Source organism: Coccinella septempunctata, chromosome 1 (genome assembly GCF_907165205.1).
Source record: "Coccinella septempunctata chromosome 1, icCocSept1.1, whole genome shotgun sequence".
NCBI lineage: Eukaryota > Metazoa > Arthropoda > Insecta > Coleoptera > Coccinellidae > Coccinella > Coccinella septempunctata.
In genome coordinates, this window is record NC_058189.1 from 35,025,314 (window position 1) to 35,043,617 (window position 18,304).

The 18,304-nt window shown below is 35.9% G+C and overlaps 1 protein-coding gene across 1 annotated transcript; it reads right to left on the reverse strand.

Annotated features, from left to right (window-relative positions):
• Positions 1-838: 838 nt before the first annotated feature.
• Positions 839-1,780, reverse strand: LOC123323120. Its single transcript, XM_044911264.1, has one exon. It carries the CDS (start codon positions 1,778-1,780, stop codon positions 839-841), a length of 942 nt encoding a protein of 313 aa, XP_044767199.1.
• Between the last annotated feature and the right edge of the window lie 16,524 nt (positions 1,781-18,304).

The window sequence follows — 18,304 nt, forward strand, 5'->3', positions numbered from 1 at the left end:
ATTTATCAAATCGTAGTTGGCTTTCTTAAAGTTGAACGTGAATAAGTTCGCTCTGTTTTCTAAATAATGTGTAGTTTTAACATTAAAAGTAAATTCTAGCGAGGGATGGTATTCATCCTCCCTTACAAATGGGTTTTCATTTTTCATCAAATGACCAACATTATTTTCAGTACACAAAACGAGATCAAGCAGTTTCCCATTTTTATTTAATACATTATTGAATTGAACTAGTTCCATGAAACAAAATGTATCAACTATACGGGAAGAATATACATCAACATTAGTTGCAACCAATATATTGTCTCTGTCATTCTGACTTACCCATCTGACGGAAGGGCAGTTGAAATCACCACACATCAACAAAATATTATCCTTGATGGTCAATTTATTCAATTCAAGTTTGGAGAGAAATGAAGCAGTAGCAAGTTCATCGCCCGGTGGTAGATAGACACAGCACAAATACATCCTTATGTTATTTAACCTAACCTTAACCCATACATCCTCCGCTTCACTATTAAAGTTCACCAGCACTTCAGGTCTTAGACTATTTCTCACCGCAATGAATACTCCGCCACCCTCCTTCTTGAAAGAAGATGCAGAGCTACGATCTCTGCGGAAGATTGAGTATTGGCTCTCATCAATTAATTCGGAGTTAACTACAGTATCATTTAGCCATGATTCCGTTATAAAAATTATATCATGAAAATTAGATATGACATTCAGTTTGAAAGTACACAATTTAGTTCGTAATCCACGAACATTTTGATAGGCAATACTTAGAGACATAGTGATCCGTGTACTTCAGATATTTCATGTTAGCTTACATTTGTTAGGAAAGCTATTTTGTTATCATCTTCAAATCAGATTCACTCATTATGTGTAAGATCTTTGAGGTGTCATCTTTTCGTGCGAGTATGTTTCCATTCTGAACCCAGACATATTTAAAATTGTTGTTATGAGCCGCTTCTCTAGCACTTTTATAAAGTATTTTATTTACTGTTGTGAGATGTTCGTTGATGAAGCATCTTGGGGAAACATTATCAATTTTGAACCCTTGTTTACCTCCCTGTTCAGTACGTTTCAATTTAACAGCTGCTAAGAAGTTTTGCTTCTCAATTTTTGATCTAAATTTGACAACGATGTTCTTGGGTTTATTTGTTAACTTGGTTGGTACTCTAGTTATGAAGTCCAGTCCTTCAGGCCGCACTTCGTGATTCACATAAGAGATAATCTTAGTCATTATCTCAAACAAGTTCTCTTTTTTTTTCTCAGGTACATCCATTATTTCTATGTTATTCTCTCTCGAGTGTTGCTCTAACTTGTTCATACGATGATTCAGGTCGGAGATTTCCTTTTTCATTGATTCATTTTCCTTCTTTAACTGATTAGTAAGTTTAATCGTGTCATCCAATTTCGACAATTTCTTCTCGAAGTCGGTGATCTTGCCCGAGCAGAATTCCACAGATGTACGTAGTTCGCGTACATTCCTATTCAAGTCTGCAATTATCTTCGTTAGATTCTCGATACCCGCGACTTCAGTGCGATCGCCGTCGATGTCCTCCCCATCTGATTCGACAGGTAAATCTGTTATATCCCTCATTGATCGGCATTTGACGCACAACCAGTTTCCACCGGGAAGATTGTTTATTAAAGACAGTTGGTTTTTCGTCACATCAGAGCATCGATTGTTCGCATGGAAAAACTGCTTGCATGCACCGCCACATTGCAGACCTGGCGACTTTCCAGTGAGAGAATTAGTACACTTTCCACAAATTTTCATTGTAGGAGACGAGTATAAGAGTTTCTCCAACAAAAATACGAGTATCCACAGAACTTGTATCGAATTATATGGAAGTTGAAATTTGTTATTCAATATTTCCACGATATATTCACTTCTTTGAAGAGCACAACAACGAGACGTCCGTCATGTGTTGCGCACGACGACGATATAGTCCTTCTTATTCAATATATGCCGAAATTTTGGAATCATCCTATTCATCCTAGGCCCAATTTTGATTTTGAAATAATGAAAACAGCATAGAAAAAATGAAAATAACTCGTTGATGAGGAACTACATAATGGAGAAAAATAAAGAATACTAGTATCATTGTTTTCATCTTCTCAAGTGGCGATAATAATAGAATAAAATTTCTATCTCAGACTGCACCGACTAATTATGAACTGCGGTGGACTCTTAGACAAGGCCAAAAGTTGTTCGAGTAGTGGGGATAACTACGACAAGCTCCCGACAGCGATTCGGTATATAAACCATCGCAGCTGAAGTGTTGCTCAGTGCTTGGGATTGCAGCAGCGCAAACGCTCTACTATTGACCACTTTGATGTTATTCTAGAACAATTGAGTTGGTCGATCGTCCAGTTTGTGTGCTCTCGCCTCGTGTACATTGGATATTTCTAGCGACTCAATCAAAACGCTTCGTTTTCAATATGGCGTCGAAATCTGAAAACTACTCGTACGAAATGTTCGAAGATGAAAATATCATAACCGAGAAGACATTCCATCTCATTTCATCTAGTAGGCGTTCGGATCGATGCATTATGATATCAGGAGTTGAAAACTCTGGTAGAAGAAGAGTTGAGTTAGGTAGAAATATTTATGAACCAAGAATTACTCCTCAAGATCTCGAAGTTCTGCTCTCTGAGCCATTTTGCTCGATACAAGAACAATATTGAGGAGGGGAATTTCATCACGGACATATCATTTAGTTGACTAGATGATCAAAAAATATGACGAGGATGAATCAGCATCACTCATTTATTCAATAAAAATTCAAGTATAATAACCACAATTTGCATAGATTTTTGTTTCCTTTTCACTCCAAAGTGAAGTGATATTCGATTTTTTGCAATTTCGAGTATATAAGAATATATACTTTGACATCAAATGTCAGAATTATTCGAATTTTCGAGACCACTGCTATTCTCCAGGTTTGTCCTCTCTTCAAAACATAGTTGTTTTGACTTTTCAGGAATCGAGATCAGAGTGTCTCTTTTCTATGAATTGCATATGGTATAAGAGTGAAATCGATGAATTAATTACACATAACCCATTGCAGAGGAATTGTTTCATTATATTCAGTTCTGATTCCACCCTTAGCATATCGCTGCTTGATAGTCTGAAAGTATGGTAAGATTTTCAACATGAAATCAGTCCCTTCCTATGAAACTGAGCTGTCGCTTTTTTACAATGAGACACTTGCATGTAATTTCACTGAATCTTATCAAATGAACGATATATAGTCCTTCTTATTCAATATATGCCGAAATTTTGGAATCCTCCTATTCATCTTAGGCCCAATTTTGATTTTGGAATAATGAAAACAGCATAGAAAAAATGAAAATAACTCGTTGATGAGGAACTACATAATGGAGAAAAATAAAGAATACTAGTATCATTGTTTTCATCTTCTCAAGTGGCGATAATAATAGAATAATAATTCTATCTCAAACTGCACCGACTAATTATGAACTGCGGTGGACTCTTAGACAAGGCCAAAAGTTGTTCGAGTAGTGGGGATAACTACGACAAGCTCCCGACAGCGATTCGGTATATAAACCATCGCAGCTTAAGTGTTGCTCAGTGCTTGGGATTGCAGCAGCGCAAACGCTCTACTATTGACCACTTTGATGCTATTCTAGAACAATTGAGTTGGTCGATCGTCCAGTTTGTGTGCTCTCTTCTCGTGTACATTGGATATTTCTAGCGACTCAATCAAAACGCTTCGTTTTCAATATGGCGTCGAAATCTGAAAACTACTCGTACGAAATGTTCGAAGATGGAAATATTATAACCGAGAAGACTTTCCATCTCATTTCATCTAGTAGGCGTTCGGATCGATGCATTATGATATCAGGAGTTGAAAACGCTGGTAGAAGAAGAGTTGAGTTAGGTAGAAATATTTATGAACCAAGAATTACTCCTCAAGATCTCGAAGTTCTGCTCTCTGAGCCATTTTGCTCGATACAAGAACAATATTGAGGAGGGGAATTTCATCACGGACTTATCATTTAGTTGACTAGATGATCAAAAAATAGGACGAGGATGAATCAGCATCACTCATTTATTCAATAAAAATGCAAGTATAATAACCACAATTTGCATAGATTTTTGTTTCCTTTTCACCCCAAAGTGAAGTGATATTCGATTATTTGCAATTTCGAGTATATAAGAATATATTTTTTGACATCAAATGTCAGAAATATTCGAATTTTCGAGACCACTGCTATTCTCCAGGTTTGTCCTCTCTTCAAAACATAGTTGTTTTGACTTTTCAGGAATCAAAATCAGAGTGTCTCTTTTCTATGAATTGCATATGGTATAAGAGTGAAATCGATGAATTAATTACATATAACTCATTGCAGAGGAATTGTTTCATTATATTCAGTTCTGATTCCACCCTTAGCATATCGCTGCTTGATAGTCTGAAAGTATGGTAAGATTTTCAACATGAAATCAGTCCCTTCCTATGAAACTGAGCAGTCGCTTTTTTACAATGAGACACTTGCATGTAATTTCACTGAATCTTATCAAATGAACGATATATAGTCCTTCTTATTCAATATATGCCGAAATTTTGGAATCATCCTAGGCCTAATTTTGATTTTGGAATAATGAAAACAGCATAGAAAAAATGAAAATAACTCGTTGATGAGGGAATACATAATGGAGAAAAATAAAGAATACTAGTATCATTGTTTTCATCTTCTCAAGTGGCGATAATAATAAAATAAAAATTCTATCTCAGACTGCACCGACTAATTATGAACTGCGGTGGACTCTTAGACAAGGCCAAAAGTTGTTCGAGTAGTGGGGATAACTACGACAAGCTCCCGACAGCGATTCGGTATATAAACCATCGCAGCTTAAGTGTTGCTCAGTGCTTGGGATTGCAGCAGCGCAAACGCTCTACTATTGACCACTTTGATGCTATTCTAGAACAATTGAGTTGGTCGATCGTCCAGTTTGTGTGCTCTCTTCTCGTGTACATTGGATATTTCTAGCGACTCAATCAAAACGCTTCGTTTTCAATATGGCGTCGAAATCTGAAAACTACTCGTAAGAAATGTTCGAAGATGGAAATATTATAACCGAGAAGACTTTCCATCTCATTTCATCTAGTAGGCGTTCGGATCGATGCATTATGATATCAGGAGTTGAAAACGCTGGTAGAAGAAGAGTTGAGTTAGGTAGAAATATTTATGAACCAAGAATTACTCCTCAAGATCTCCAAGTTCTGCTCTCTGAGCCATTTTGCTCGATACAAGAACAATATTGAGGAGGGGAATTTCATCACGGACTTATCATTTAGTTGACTAGATGATCAAAAAATAGGACGAGGATGAATCAGCATCACTCATTTATTCAATAAAAATTCAAGTATAATAACCAAAATTTGCATAGATTTTTGTTTCCTTTTCACTCCAAAGTGAAGTGATATTCGATTATTTGCAATTTCGAGTATATAAGAATATATACTTTGACATCAAATGTCAGAAATATTCGAATTTTCGAGACCAGGTTTGTCCTCTCTTCAAAACATAGTTGTTTTGACTTTTCAGGAATCAAGATCAGTGTGTCTCTTTTCTATGAATTGCATATGGTATAAGAGTGAAATCGATGAATTAATTACACATAACTCATTGCAGAGGAATTTTTCATTAGATTCAGTTCTGATTCCACCCTTAGCATATCGCTGCTTGATAGTCTGAAAGTAAGGTAAGATTTTCAACATGAAATCAGTCCCTTCCTATGAAACTGAGCTGTCGCTTTTTTACAATGAGACACTTGCATGTAATTTCACTGAATCTTATCGAATGAACGATATATAGTCCTTCTTATTCAATATATGCCGAAATTTTGGAACCATCCTATTCATCCTAGGCCCAATTTTGATTTTGGAATAATGAAAACAGCATAGAAAAAATGAAAATTACTCGTTGATGAGGGACTACATAATGGAGAAAAATAAAGAATACTAGTATCATTGTTTTCATCTTCTCAAGTGGCGATAATAATAGAATAAAAATTCTATCTCAGACTGCACCGACTAATTATGAACTGCGGTGGACTCTTAGACAAGGCCAAAAGTTGTTAGAGTAGTGGGGATAACTACGACAAGCTCCCGACAGCGATTCGGTATATAAACCATCGCAGCTTAAGTGTTGCTCAGTGCTTGGTATTGCAGCAGCGCAAACGCTCTACTATTGACCACTTTGATGCTATTCTAGAACAACTGAGTTGGTCGATCGTCCAGTTTGTGTGCTCTCTCCTCGTGTACGTTGGATATTTCTGGCGACTCAATCAAAACGCTTCGTTTTCAATATGGCGTCGAAATCTGAAAACTACTCGTACGAAATGTTCGAAGATGGAAATATTATAACCGAGAAGACTTTCCATCTCATTTCATCTAGTAAGCGTTCGGATCGATGCATTATGATATCAGGAGTTGAAAACGCTGGTAGAAGAAGAGTTGAGTTAGGTAGAAATATTTATGAACCAAGAATTAATCCTCAAGATCTCGAAGTTCTGCTCTCTGAGCCATTTTGCTCGATACAAGAACAATATTGAGGAGGGGAATTTCATCACGGACTTATCATTTAGTTTACTAGATGATCAAAAAATAGGACGAGGATGAATCAGCATCACTCATTTATTCAATAAAAATTCAAATATAATAACCACAATTTGCATAGATTTATGTTTCCTTTTCACCCCAAAGTGAAGTGATATTCGATTATTTGCAATTTCGAGTATATAAGACTATATACTTTGACATCAAATGTCAGAAATATTCGAATTTTCGAGACGACTGCTATTCTCCAGGTTTGTCCTCTCTTCAAAACATAGTTGTTTTGACTTTTCAGGAATCAAGATCAGAGTGTCTCTTTTCTATGAATTTAATGGTATAAGAGTGAAATCGATGCATTATGATATCAGGAGTTGAAAACGCTGGTAGAAGAAGAGTTGAGTTAGGTAGAAATATTTATGAACCAAGAATTAATCCTCAAGATCTCGAAGTTCTGCTCTCTGAGCCATTTTGCTCGATACAAGAACAATATTGAGGAGGGGAATTTCATCACGGACTTATCATTTAGTTGACTAGATGATCAAAAAATAGGACGAGGATGAATCAGCATCACTCATTTATTCAATAAAAATTCAAATATAATAACCACAATTTGCATAGATTTTTGTTTCCTTTTCACCCCAAAGTGAAGTGATATTCGATTATTTGCAATTTCGAGTATATAAGAATATATACTTTGACATCAAATGTCAGAAATATTCGAATTTTCGAGACGACTGCTATTCTCCAGGTTTGTCCTCTCTTCAAAACATAGTTGTTTTGACTTTTCAGGAATCAAGATCAGAGTGTCTCTTTTCTATGAATTTAATGGTATAAGAGTGAAATCGATGAATTAATTACACATAACCCATTGCAGAGGAATTGTTTCATTATATTCAGTTCTGATTCCACACTTAGCATATCGCTGCTTGATAGTCTGAAAGTATGGTAAGATTTTCAACATGAAATCAGTCCCTTCCTATGAAACTGAGCTGTCGCTTTTTTACAATGAGACACTTGCATGTAATTTCACTGAATCTTATCAAATGAACGATATATAGTCCTTTTTATTCAATATATGCCGAAATTTTGGAATCATCCTATTCATCTTAGGCCCAATTTTGATTTTGGAATAATGAAAACAGCATAGAAAAAATGAAAATAACTCGTTGATGAGGGAATACATAATGGAGAAAAATAAAGAATTCTAGTATCATTGTTTTCATCTTCTCAAGAGGCGATAATAATAGAATAAAAATTCTATCTCAGACTGCACCGACTAATTATGAACTGCGGGGGACTCTTAGACAAGGCCAAAAGTTGTTCGAGTAGTGGGGATAACTACGACAAGCTCCCGACAGCGATTCGGTATATAAACCATCGCAGCTTAAGTGTTGCTCAGTGCTTGGTATTGCAGCAGCGCAAACGCTCTACTATTGACCACTTTGATGCTATTCTAGAACAATTGAGTTGGTCGATCGTCCAGTTTGTGTGCTCTCTCCTCGTGTACATTGGATATTTCTAGCGACTCAATCAAAACGCTTCGTTTTCAATATGGCGTCGAAATCTGAAAACTACTCGTACGAAATGTTCGAAGATGGAAATATTATAACCGAGAAGACTTTCCATCTCATTTCATCTAGTAAGCGTTCGGATCGATGCATTATGATATCAGGAGTTGAAAACGCTGGTAGAAGAAGAGTTGAGTTAGGTAGAAATATTTATGAACCAAGAATTAATCCTCAAGATCTCGAAGTTCTGCTCTCTGAGCCATTTTGCTCGATACAAGTACAATATTGAGGAGGGGAATTTCATCACGGACATATCATTTAGTTGACTAGATGATCAAAAAATTGGACGAGGATGAATCAGCATCACTCATTTATTCAATAAAAATTCAAGTATAATAACCACAATTTGCATAGATTTTTGTTTCCTTTTCACTCCAAAGTGAAGTGATATTCGATTATTTGCAATTTCGAGTATATAAGAATATATACTTTGACATCAAATGTCAGAATTATTCGAATTTTCGAGACCACTGCTATTCTCCAGGTTTGTCCTCTCTTCAAAACATAGTTATTTTGACTTTTCAGGAATCGAGATCAGAGTGTCTCTTTTCTATGAATTGCATATGGTATAAGAGTGAAATCGATGAATTAATTACACATAACCCATTGCAGAGGAATTGTTTCATTATATTCAGTTCTGATTCCACCCTTAGCATATCGCTGCATTCGCTGCTTGATAGTCTGAAAGTATGGTAAGATTTTCAACATGAAATCAGTCCCTTCCTATGAAACTGAGCTGTCGCTTTTTTACAATGAGACACTTGCATGTAATTTCACTGAATCTTATCAAATGAACGATATATAGTCCTTATTCAATATATGCCGAAATTTTGGAATCATCCTATTCATCTTAGGCCCAATTTTGATTTTGGAATAATGAAAACAGCATAGAAAAAATGAAAATAACTCGTTGATGAGGAACTACATAATGGAGAAAAATAAAGAATACTAGTATCATTGTTTTCATCTTCTCAAGTGGCGATAATAATAGAATAAAAATTCTATCTCAGACTGCACCGACTAATTATGAACTGCGGTGGACTCTTAGACAAGGCCAAAAGTTGTTCGAGTAGTGGGGATAACTACGACAAGCTCCCGACAGCGATTCGGTATATAAACCATCGCAGCTTAAGTGTTGCTCAGTGCTTGGGATTGCAGCAGCGCAAACGCTCTACTATTGACCACTTTGATGCTATTCTAGAACAATTGAGTTGGTCGATCGTCCAGTTTGTGTGCTCTCTTCTCGTGTACATTGGATATTTCTAGCGACTCAATCATAACGCTTCGTTTTCAATATGGCGTCGAAATCTGAAAACTACTCGTACGAAATGTTCGAAGATGGAAATATTATAACCGAGAAGACTTTCCATCTCATTTCATCTAGTAAGTGTTCGGATCGATGCATTATGATATCAGGAGTTGAAAACGCTGGTAGAAGAAGAGTTGAGTTAGGTAGAAATATTTATGAACCAAGAATTACTCCTCAAGATCTCGAAGTTCTGCTCTCTGAGCCATTTTGCTCGATACAAGAACAATATTGAGGAGGGGAATTTCATCACGGACTTATCATTTAGTTGACTAGATGATCAAAAAATAGGACGAGGATGAATCAGCATCACTCATTTATTCAATAAAAATTCAAGTATAATAACCACAATTTGCATAGATTTTTGTTTCCTTTTCACCCCAAAGTGAAGTGATATTCGATTATTTGCAATTTCGAGTATATAAGAATATATACTTTGACATCAAATGTCAGAAATATTCGAATTTTCGAGACCACTGCTATTCTCCAGGTTTGTCCTCTCTTCAAAACATAGTTGTTTTGACTTTTCAGGAATCAAGATCAGAGTGTCTCTTTTCTATGAATTGCATATGGTATAAGAGTGAAATCGATGAATTAATTACATATAACTCATTGCAGAGGAATTGTTTCATTATATTCAATTCTGATTCCACCCTTAGCATATCGCTGCTTGATAGTCTGAAAGTATGGTAAGATTTTCAACATGAAATCAGTCCCTTCCTATGAAACTGAGCTGTCGCTTTTTTACAATGAGACACTTGCATGTAATTTCACTGAATCTTATCAAATGAACGATATATAGTCCTTCTTATTCAATATATGCCGAAATTTTGGAATCATCCTATTCATCCTAGGCCCAATTTTGATTTTGGAATAATGAAAACAGCATAGAAAAAATGAAAATAACTCGTTGATGAGGGAATACATAATGGAGAAAAATAAAGAATACTAGTATCATTGTTTTCATCTTCTCAAGTGGCGATAATAATAGAATAAAAATTCTATCTCAGACTGCAATGACTAATTATGAACTGCGGTGGACTCTTAGACAAGGCCAAAAGTTGTTCGAGTAGTGGGGATAACTACGACAAGCTCCCGACAGCGATTCGGTATATAAACCATCGCAGCTTAAGTGTTGCTCAGTGCTTGGGATTGCAGCAGCGCAAACGCTCTACTATTGACCACTTTGATGCTATTCTAGAACAATTGAGTTGGTCGATCGTCCAGTTTGTGTGCTCTCTCCTCGTGTACATTGGATATTTCTAGCGACTCAATCAAAACGCTTCGTTTTCAATATGGCGTCGAAATCTGAAAACTACTCGTACGAAATGTTCGAAGATGGAAATATTATAACCGAGAAGACTTTCCATCTCATTTCATCTAGTAGGCGTTCGGATCGATGCATTATGATATCAGGAGTTGAAAACGCTGGTAGAAGAAGAGTTGAGTTAGGTAGAAATATTTATGTACCAAGAATTACTCCTCAAGATCTCGAAGTTCTGCTCTCGGAGCCATTTTGCTCGATACAAGAACAATATTGAGGAGGGGAATTTCATCACGGACATATCATTCAGTTGACTAGATGATCAAAAAATTGGACGAGGATGAATCACCATCACTCATTTATTCAATAAAAATTCAAGTATAATAACCACAATTTGCATAGATTTTTGTTTCCTTTTCACTCCAAAGTGAAGTGATATTCGATTATTTGCAATTTCGAGTATATAAGAATATATACTTTGACATCAAATGTCAGAATTATTCGAATTTTCGAGACGACTGCTATTCTCCAGGTTTGTACTCTCTTCAAAACATTGTTGTTTTGACTTTTCAGGAATCAAGATCAGAGTGTCTCTTTTCTATGAATTGCATATAGTATAAGAGTGAAATCGATGAATTAATTACACATAACTCATTGCAGAGGAATTGTTTCATTAGATTCAGTTCTGATTCCACCCTTAGCATATCGCTGCTTCGGCTGCTTGATAGTCTGAAAGTATGGTAAGATTTTCAACATCAAATCAGTCCCTTCCTATGAAACTGAGCTGTAGCTTTTTTACAATGAGACACTTGCATGTAATTTCACTGAATCTTATCAAATGAACGATATATAGTCCTTCTTATTCAATATATGCCGAAATTTTGGAATCATCCTATTCATCCTAGGCCCAATTTTGATTTTGAAATAATGAAAACAGCATAGAAAAAATGAAAATAACTCGTTGATGAGGAACTACATAATGGAGAAAAATAAAGAATACTAGTATCATTGTTTTCATCTTCTCAAGTGGCGATAATAATAGAATAAAAATTCTATCTCAGACTGCACCGACTAATTATGAAGTGCGGTGGACTCTTAGACAAGGCCAAAAGTTGTTCGAGTAGTGGGGATAACTACGACAAGCTCCCGACAGCGATTCGGTATATAAACCATCGCAGCTTAAGTGTCGCTCAGTGCTTGGGATTGCAGCAGCGCAAACGCTCTACTATTGACCACTTTGATGCTATTCTAGAACAATTGAGTTGGTCGATCGTCCAGTTTGTGTGCTCTCTCCTCGTGTACATTGGATATTTCTAGCGACTCAATCAAAACGCTTCGTTTTCAATATGGCGTCGAAATCTGAAAACTACTCGTACGAAATGTTCGAAGATGGAAATATTATAACCGAGAAGACTTTCCATCTCATTTCATCTAGTAGGCGTTCGGATCGATGCATTATGATATCAGGACTTGAAAACGCTGGTAGAAGAAGAGTTGAGTTAGGTAGAAATATTTATGAACCAAGAATTACTCCTCAAGATCTCGAAGTTCTGCTCTCTGAGCCATTTTGCTCGATACAAGAACAATATTGAGGAGGGGAATTTCATCACGGACATATCATTTAGTTGAATAGATGATCAAAAAATAGGACGAGGATGAATCACCATCACTCATTTATTCAATAAAAATTCAAGTATAATAACCACAATTTGCATAGATTTTTGTTTCCTTTTCACTCCAAAGTGAAGTGATATTCGATTATTTGTAATTTCGAGTATATAAGAATATATACTTTGACATCAAATGTCAGAAATATTCGAATTTTCGAGACCACTGCTATTCTCCAGGTTTGTCCTCTCTTCAAAACATAGTTGTTTTGACTTTTCAGGAATCGAGATCAGAGTGTCTCTTTTCTAAGAATTGCATATGGTATAAGAGTGAAATCGATGAATTAATTACACATAACCCATTGCAGAGGAATTGTTTCATTATATTCAGTTCTGATTCACCCTTAGCATATCGCTGCTTGATAGTCTGAAAGTATGGTAAGATTTTCAACATGAAATCAGTCCCTTCCTATGAAACTGAGCTGTCGCTTTTTTACAATGAGACACTTGCATGTAATTTCACTGAATCTTATCAAATGAACGATATATAGTCCTTTTTATTCAATATATGCCGAAATTTTGGAATCATCCTATTCATCCTAGGCCCAATTTTGATTTTGGAATGATGAAAACAGCATAGAAAAAATGAAAATAACTCGTTGATGAGGGACTACATAATGGAGAAAAATAAAGAATACTAGTATCATTCTTCATAGTTCATGTCCATGCTGATTCAATATTAATAAAATTCACAGGGAATTGGACAATAGTTTATTCTCAAAGTACTTATAACGAAACGTCGGCGATGTTATAAGTACTTTGAGAATAAACTATTGTCCAATTCCCTGTGAATTTTATTAATACTAGTATCATTGTTTTCATCTTCTCAAGTGGCGATAATAATAGAATAAAAATTCTATCTCAGACTGCACCGACTAATTATGAACTGCGGTGGACTTTTAGACAAGGCCAAAAGTTGTTCGAGTAGTGAGGATAACTACGACAAGCTCCCGACAGCGATTCGGTATAGAAACCATCGCAGCTTAAGTGTTGCTCAGTGCTTGGGATTGCAGCAGCGCAAACGCTCTACTATTGACCACTTTGATGCTATTCTAGAACAATTGAGGTGGTCGATCGTCCAGTTTGTGTGCTCTCTCCTCGTGTACATTGGATATTTCTAGCGACTCAATCAAAACGCTTCGTTTTCAATATGGCGTCGAAATCTGAAAACTACTCGAACGAAATGTTCGAAGATGGAAGTATTATAACCGAGAAGACTTTCCATCTCATTTCATCTAGTAAGCGTTCGGATCGATGCATTATGATATCAGGAGTTGAAAACGCTGGTAGAAGAAGAGTTGAGTTAGGTAGAAATATTTATGTACCAAGAATTACTCCTCAAGATCTCGAAGTTCTGCTCTCTGAGCCATTTTGCTCGATACAAGAACAATATTGAGGAGGGGAATTTCATCACGGACATATCATTCAGTTGACTAGATGATCAAAAAATTGGACGAGGATGAATCACCATCACTCATTTATTCAATAAAAATTCAAGTATAATAACCACAATTTGCATAGATTTTTGTTTCCTTTTCACTCCAAAGTGAAGTTATATTCGATTATTTGCAATTTCGAGTATATAAGAATATATACTTTGACATCAAATGTCAGAATTATTCGAATTTTCGAGACCACTGCTATTCTCCAGGTTTGTCCTCTCTTCAAAACATAGTTGTTTTGACTTTTCAGGAATCGAGATCAGAGTGTCTCTTTTCTATGAATTGCATATTGTATAAGAGTGAAATCGATGAATTAATTACACATAACCCATTGCAGAGGAATTGTTTCATTATATTCAGTTCTGATTCCACCCTTAGCATATCGCTGCTTGATAGTCTGAAAGTATGGTAAGATTTTCAACATGAAATCAGTCCCTTCCTATGAAACTGAGCTGTCGCTTTTTTACAATGAGACACTTGCATGTAATTTCACTGAATCTTATCAAATGAACGATATATAGTCCTTCTTATTCAATATATGCCGAAATTTTGGAATCATCCTATTCATCCTAGGCCCAATTTTGATTTTGAAATAATGAAAACAGCATAGAAAAAATGAAAATAACTCGTTGATGAGGGAACTACATAATGGAGAAAAATAAAGAATACTAGTATCATTGTTTTCATCTTCTCAAGTGGCGATAATAATAGAATAAAAATTCTATCTCAGACTGCACCGACTAATTATGAAGTGCGGTGGACTCTTAGACAAGGCCAAAAGTTGTTCGAGTAGTGGGGATAACTACGACAAGCTCCCGACAGCGATTCGGTATATAAACCATCGCAGCTTAAGTGTCGCTCAGTGCTTGGGATTGCAGCAGCGCGAACGCTCTACTATTGACCACTTTGATGCTATTCTAGAACAATTGAGTTGGTCGATCGTCCAGTTTGTGTGCTCTCTCCTCGTGTACATTGGATATTTCTAGCGACTCAATCAAAACGCTTCGTTTTCAATATGGCGTCGAAATCTGAAAACTACTCGTACGAAATGTTCGAAGATGGAAATATTATAACCGAGAAGACTTTCCATCTCATTTCATCTAGTAGGCGTTCGGATCGATGCATTATGATATCAGGACTTGAAAACGCTGGTAGAAGAAGAGTTGAGTTAGGTAGAAATATTTATGAACCAAGAATTACTCCTCAAGATCTCGAAGTTCTGCTCTCTGAGCCATTTTGCTCGATACAAGAACAATATTGAGGAGGGGAATTTCATCACGGACATATCATTTAGTTGAATAGATGATCAAAAAATAGGACGAGGATGAATCACCATCACTCATTTATTCAATAAAAATTCAAGTATAATAACCACAATTTGCATAGATTTTTGTTTCCTTTTCACTCCAAAGTGAAGTGATATTCGATTATTTGCAATTTCGAGTATATAAGAATATATACTTTGACATCAAATGTCAGAAATATTCGAATTTTCGAGACCACTGCTATTCTCCAGGTTTGTCCTCTCTTCAAAACATAGTTGTTTTGACTTTTCAGGAATCAAGATCAGAGTGTCTCTTTTCTAAGAATTGCATATGGTATAAGAGTGAAATCGATGAATTAATTACACATAACCCATTGCAGAGGAATTGTTTCATTATATTCAGTTCTGATTCCACCCTTAGCATATCGCTGCTTGATAGTCTGAAAGTATGGTAAGATTTTCAACATGAAATCAGTCCCTTCCTATGAAACTGAGCTGTCGCTTTTTTACAATGAGACACTTGCATGTGATTTCACTGAATCTTATCAAATGAACGATATATAGTCCTTTTTATTCAATATATGCCGAAATTTTGGAATCATCCTATTCATCCTAGGCCCAATATTGATTTTGGAATGATGAAAACAGCATAGAAAAAATGAAAATAACTCGTTGATGAGGGACTACATAATGGAGAAAAATAAAGAATACTAGTATCATTCTTCATAGTTCATGTCCATGCTGATTCAATATTAATAAAATTCCCAGGGAATTGGACAATAGTTTATTCTCAAAGTACTTATAACGAAACGTCGGCGATGTTATAAGTACTTTGAGAATAAACTATTGTCCAATTCCCTGTGAATTTTATTAATACTAGTATCATTGTTTTCATCTTCTCAAGTGGCGATAATAATAGAATAAAAATTCTATCTCAGACTGCACCGACTAATTATGAACTGCGGTGGACTTTTAGACAAGGCCAAAAGTTGTTCGAGTAGTGAGGATAACTACGACAAGCTCCCGACAGCGATTCGGTATAGAAACCATCGCAGCTTAAGTGTTGCTCAGTGCTTGGGATTGCAGCAGCGCAAACGCTCTACTATTGACCACTTTGATGCTATTCTAGAACAATTGAGGTGGTCGATCGTCCAGTTTGTGTGCTCTCTCCTCGTGTACATTGGATATTTCTAGCGACTCAATCAAAACGCTTCGTTTTCAATATGGCGTCGAAATCTGAAAACTACTCGAACGAAATGTTCGAAGATGGAAGTATTATAACCGAGAAGACTTTCCATCTCATTTCATCTAGTAAGCGTTCGGATCGATGCATTATGATATCAGGAGTTGAAAACGCTGGTAGAAGAAGAGTTGAGTTAGGTAGAAATATTTATGTACCAAGAATTACTCCTCAAGATCTCGAAGTTCTGCTCTCTGAGCCATTTTGCTCGATACAAGAACAATATTGAGGAGGGGAATTTCATCACGGACATATCATTCAGTTGACTAGATGATCAAAAAATTGGACGAGGATGAATCACCATCACTCATTTATTCAATAAAAATTTAAGTATAATAACCACAATTTGCATAGATTTTTGTTTCCTTTTCACTCCAAAGTGAAGTTATATTCGATTATTTGCAATTTCGAGTATATAAGAATATATACTTTGACATCAAATGTCAGAATTATTCGAATTTTCGAGACCACTGCTATTCTCCAGGTTTGTCCTCTCTTCAAAACATAGTTATTTTGACTTTTCAGGAATCGAGATCAGAGTGTCTCTTTTCTATGAATTGCATATGGTATAAGAGTGAAATCGATGAATTAATTACACATAACCCATTGCAGAGGAATTGTTTCATTATATTCAGTTCTGATTCCACCCTTAGCATATCGCTGCTTGATAGTCTGAAAGTATGGTAAGATTTTCAACATGAAATCAGTCCCTTCCTATGAAACTGAGCTGTCGCTTTTTTACAATGAGACACTTGCATGTAATTTCACTGAATCTTATCAAATGAACGATATATAGTCCTTATTCAATATATGCCGAAATTTTGGAATCATCCTATTCATCTTAGGCCCAATTTTGATTTTGGAATAATGAAAACAGCATAGAAAAAATGAAAATAACTCGTTGATGAGGAACTACATAATGGAGAAAAATAAAGAATACTAGTATCATTGTTTTCATCTTCTCAAGTGGCGATAATAAAAGAATAAAAATTCTATCTCAGACTGCACCGACTAATTATGAACTGCGGTGGACTCTTGGACAAGGCCAAAAGTTGTTCGAGTAGTGGGGATAACTACGACAAGCTCCCGACAGCGATTCGGTATATAAACCATCGCAGCTTAAGTGTTGCTCAGTGCTTGGGATTGCAGCAGCGCAAACGCTCTACTATTGACCACTTTGATGCTATTCTAGAACAATTGAGTTGGTCGATCGTCCAGTTTGTGTGCTCTCTTCTCGTGTACATTGGATATTTCTAGCGACTCAATAAAAACGCTTCGTTTTCAATATGGCGTCGAAATCTGAAAACTACTCGTACGAAATGTTCGAAGATGGAAATATTATAACCGAGAAGACTTTCCATCTCATTTCATCTAGTAAGTGTTCGGATCGATGCATTATGATATCAGGAGTTGAAAACGCTGGTAGAAGAAGAGTTGAGTTAGGTAGAAATATTTATGAACCAAGAATTACTCCTCAAGATCTCGAAGTTCTGCTCTCTGAGCCATTTTGCTCGATACAAGAACAATATTGAGGAGGGGAATTTCATCACGGACTTATCATTTAGTTGACTAGATGATCAAAAAATAGGAAGAGGATGAATCAGCATCACTCATTTATTCAATAAAAATTCAAGTATAATAACCACAATTTGCATAGATTTTTGTTTCCTTTTCACCCCAAAGTGAAGTGATATTCGATTATTTGCAATTTCGAGTATATAAGAATATATACTTTGACATCAAATGTCAGAAATATTCGAATTTTCGAGACCACTGCTATTCTCCAGGTTTGTCCTCTCTTCAAAACATAGTTGTTTTGACTTTTCAGGAATCAAGATCAGAGTGTCTCTTTTCTATGAATTGCATATGGTATAAGAGTGAAATCGATGAATTAATTACATATAACTCATTGCAGAGGAATTGTTTCATTATATTCAGTTCTGATTCCACCCTTAGCATATCGCTG

What these genes read in the sequence shown, in the direction of transcription:
- LOC123323120 (XM_044911264.1), bottom strand. Translation starts at nt 1,780, where the DNA reads ATGAAAATTTGTGGAAAGTGTACTAATTCTCTCACTGGAAAGTCGCCA.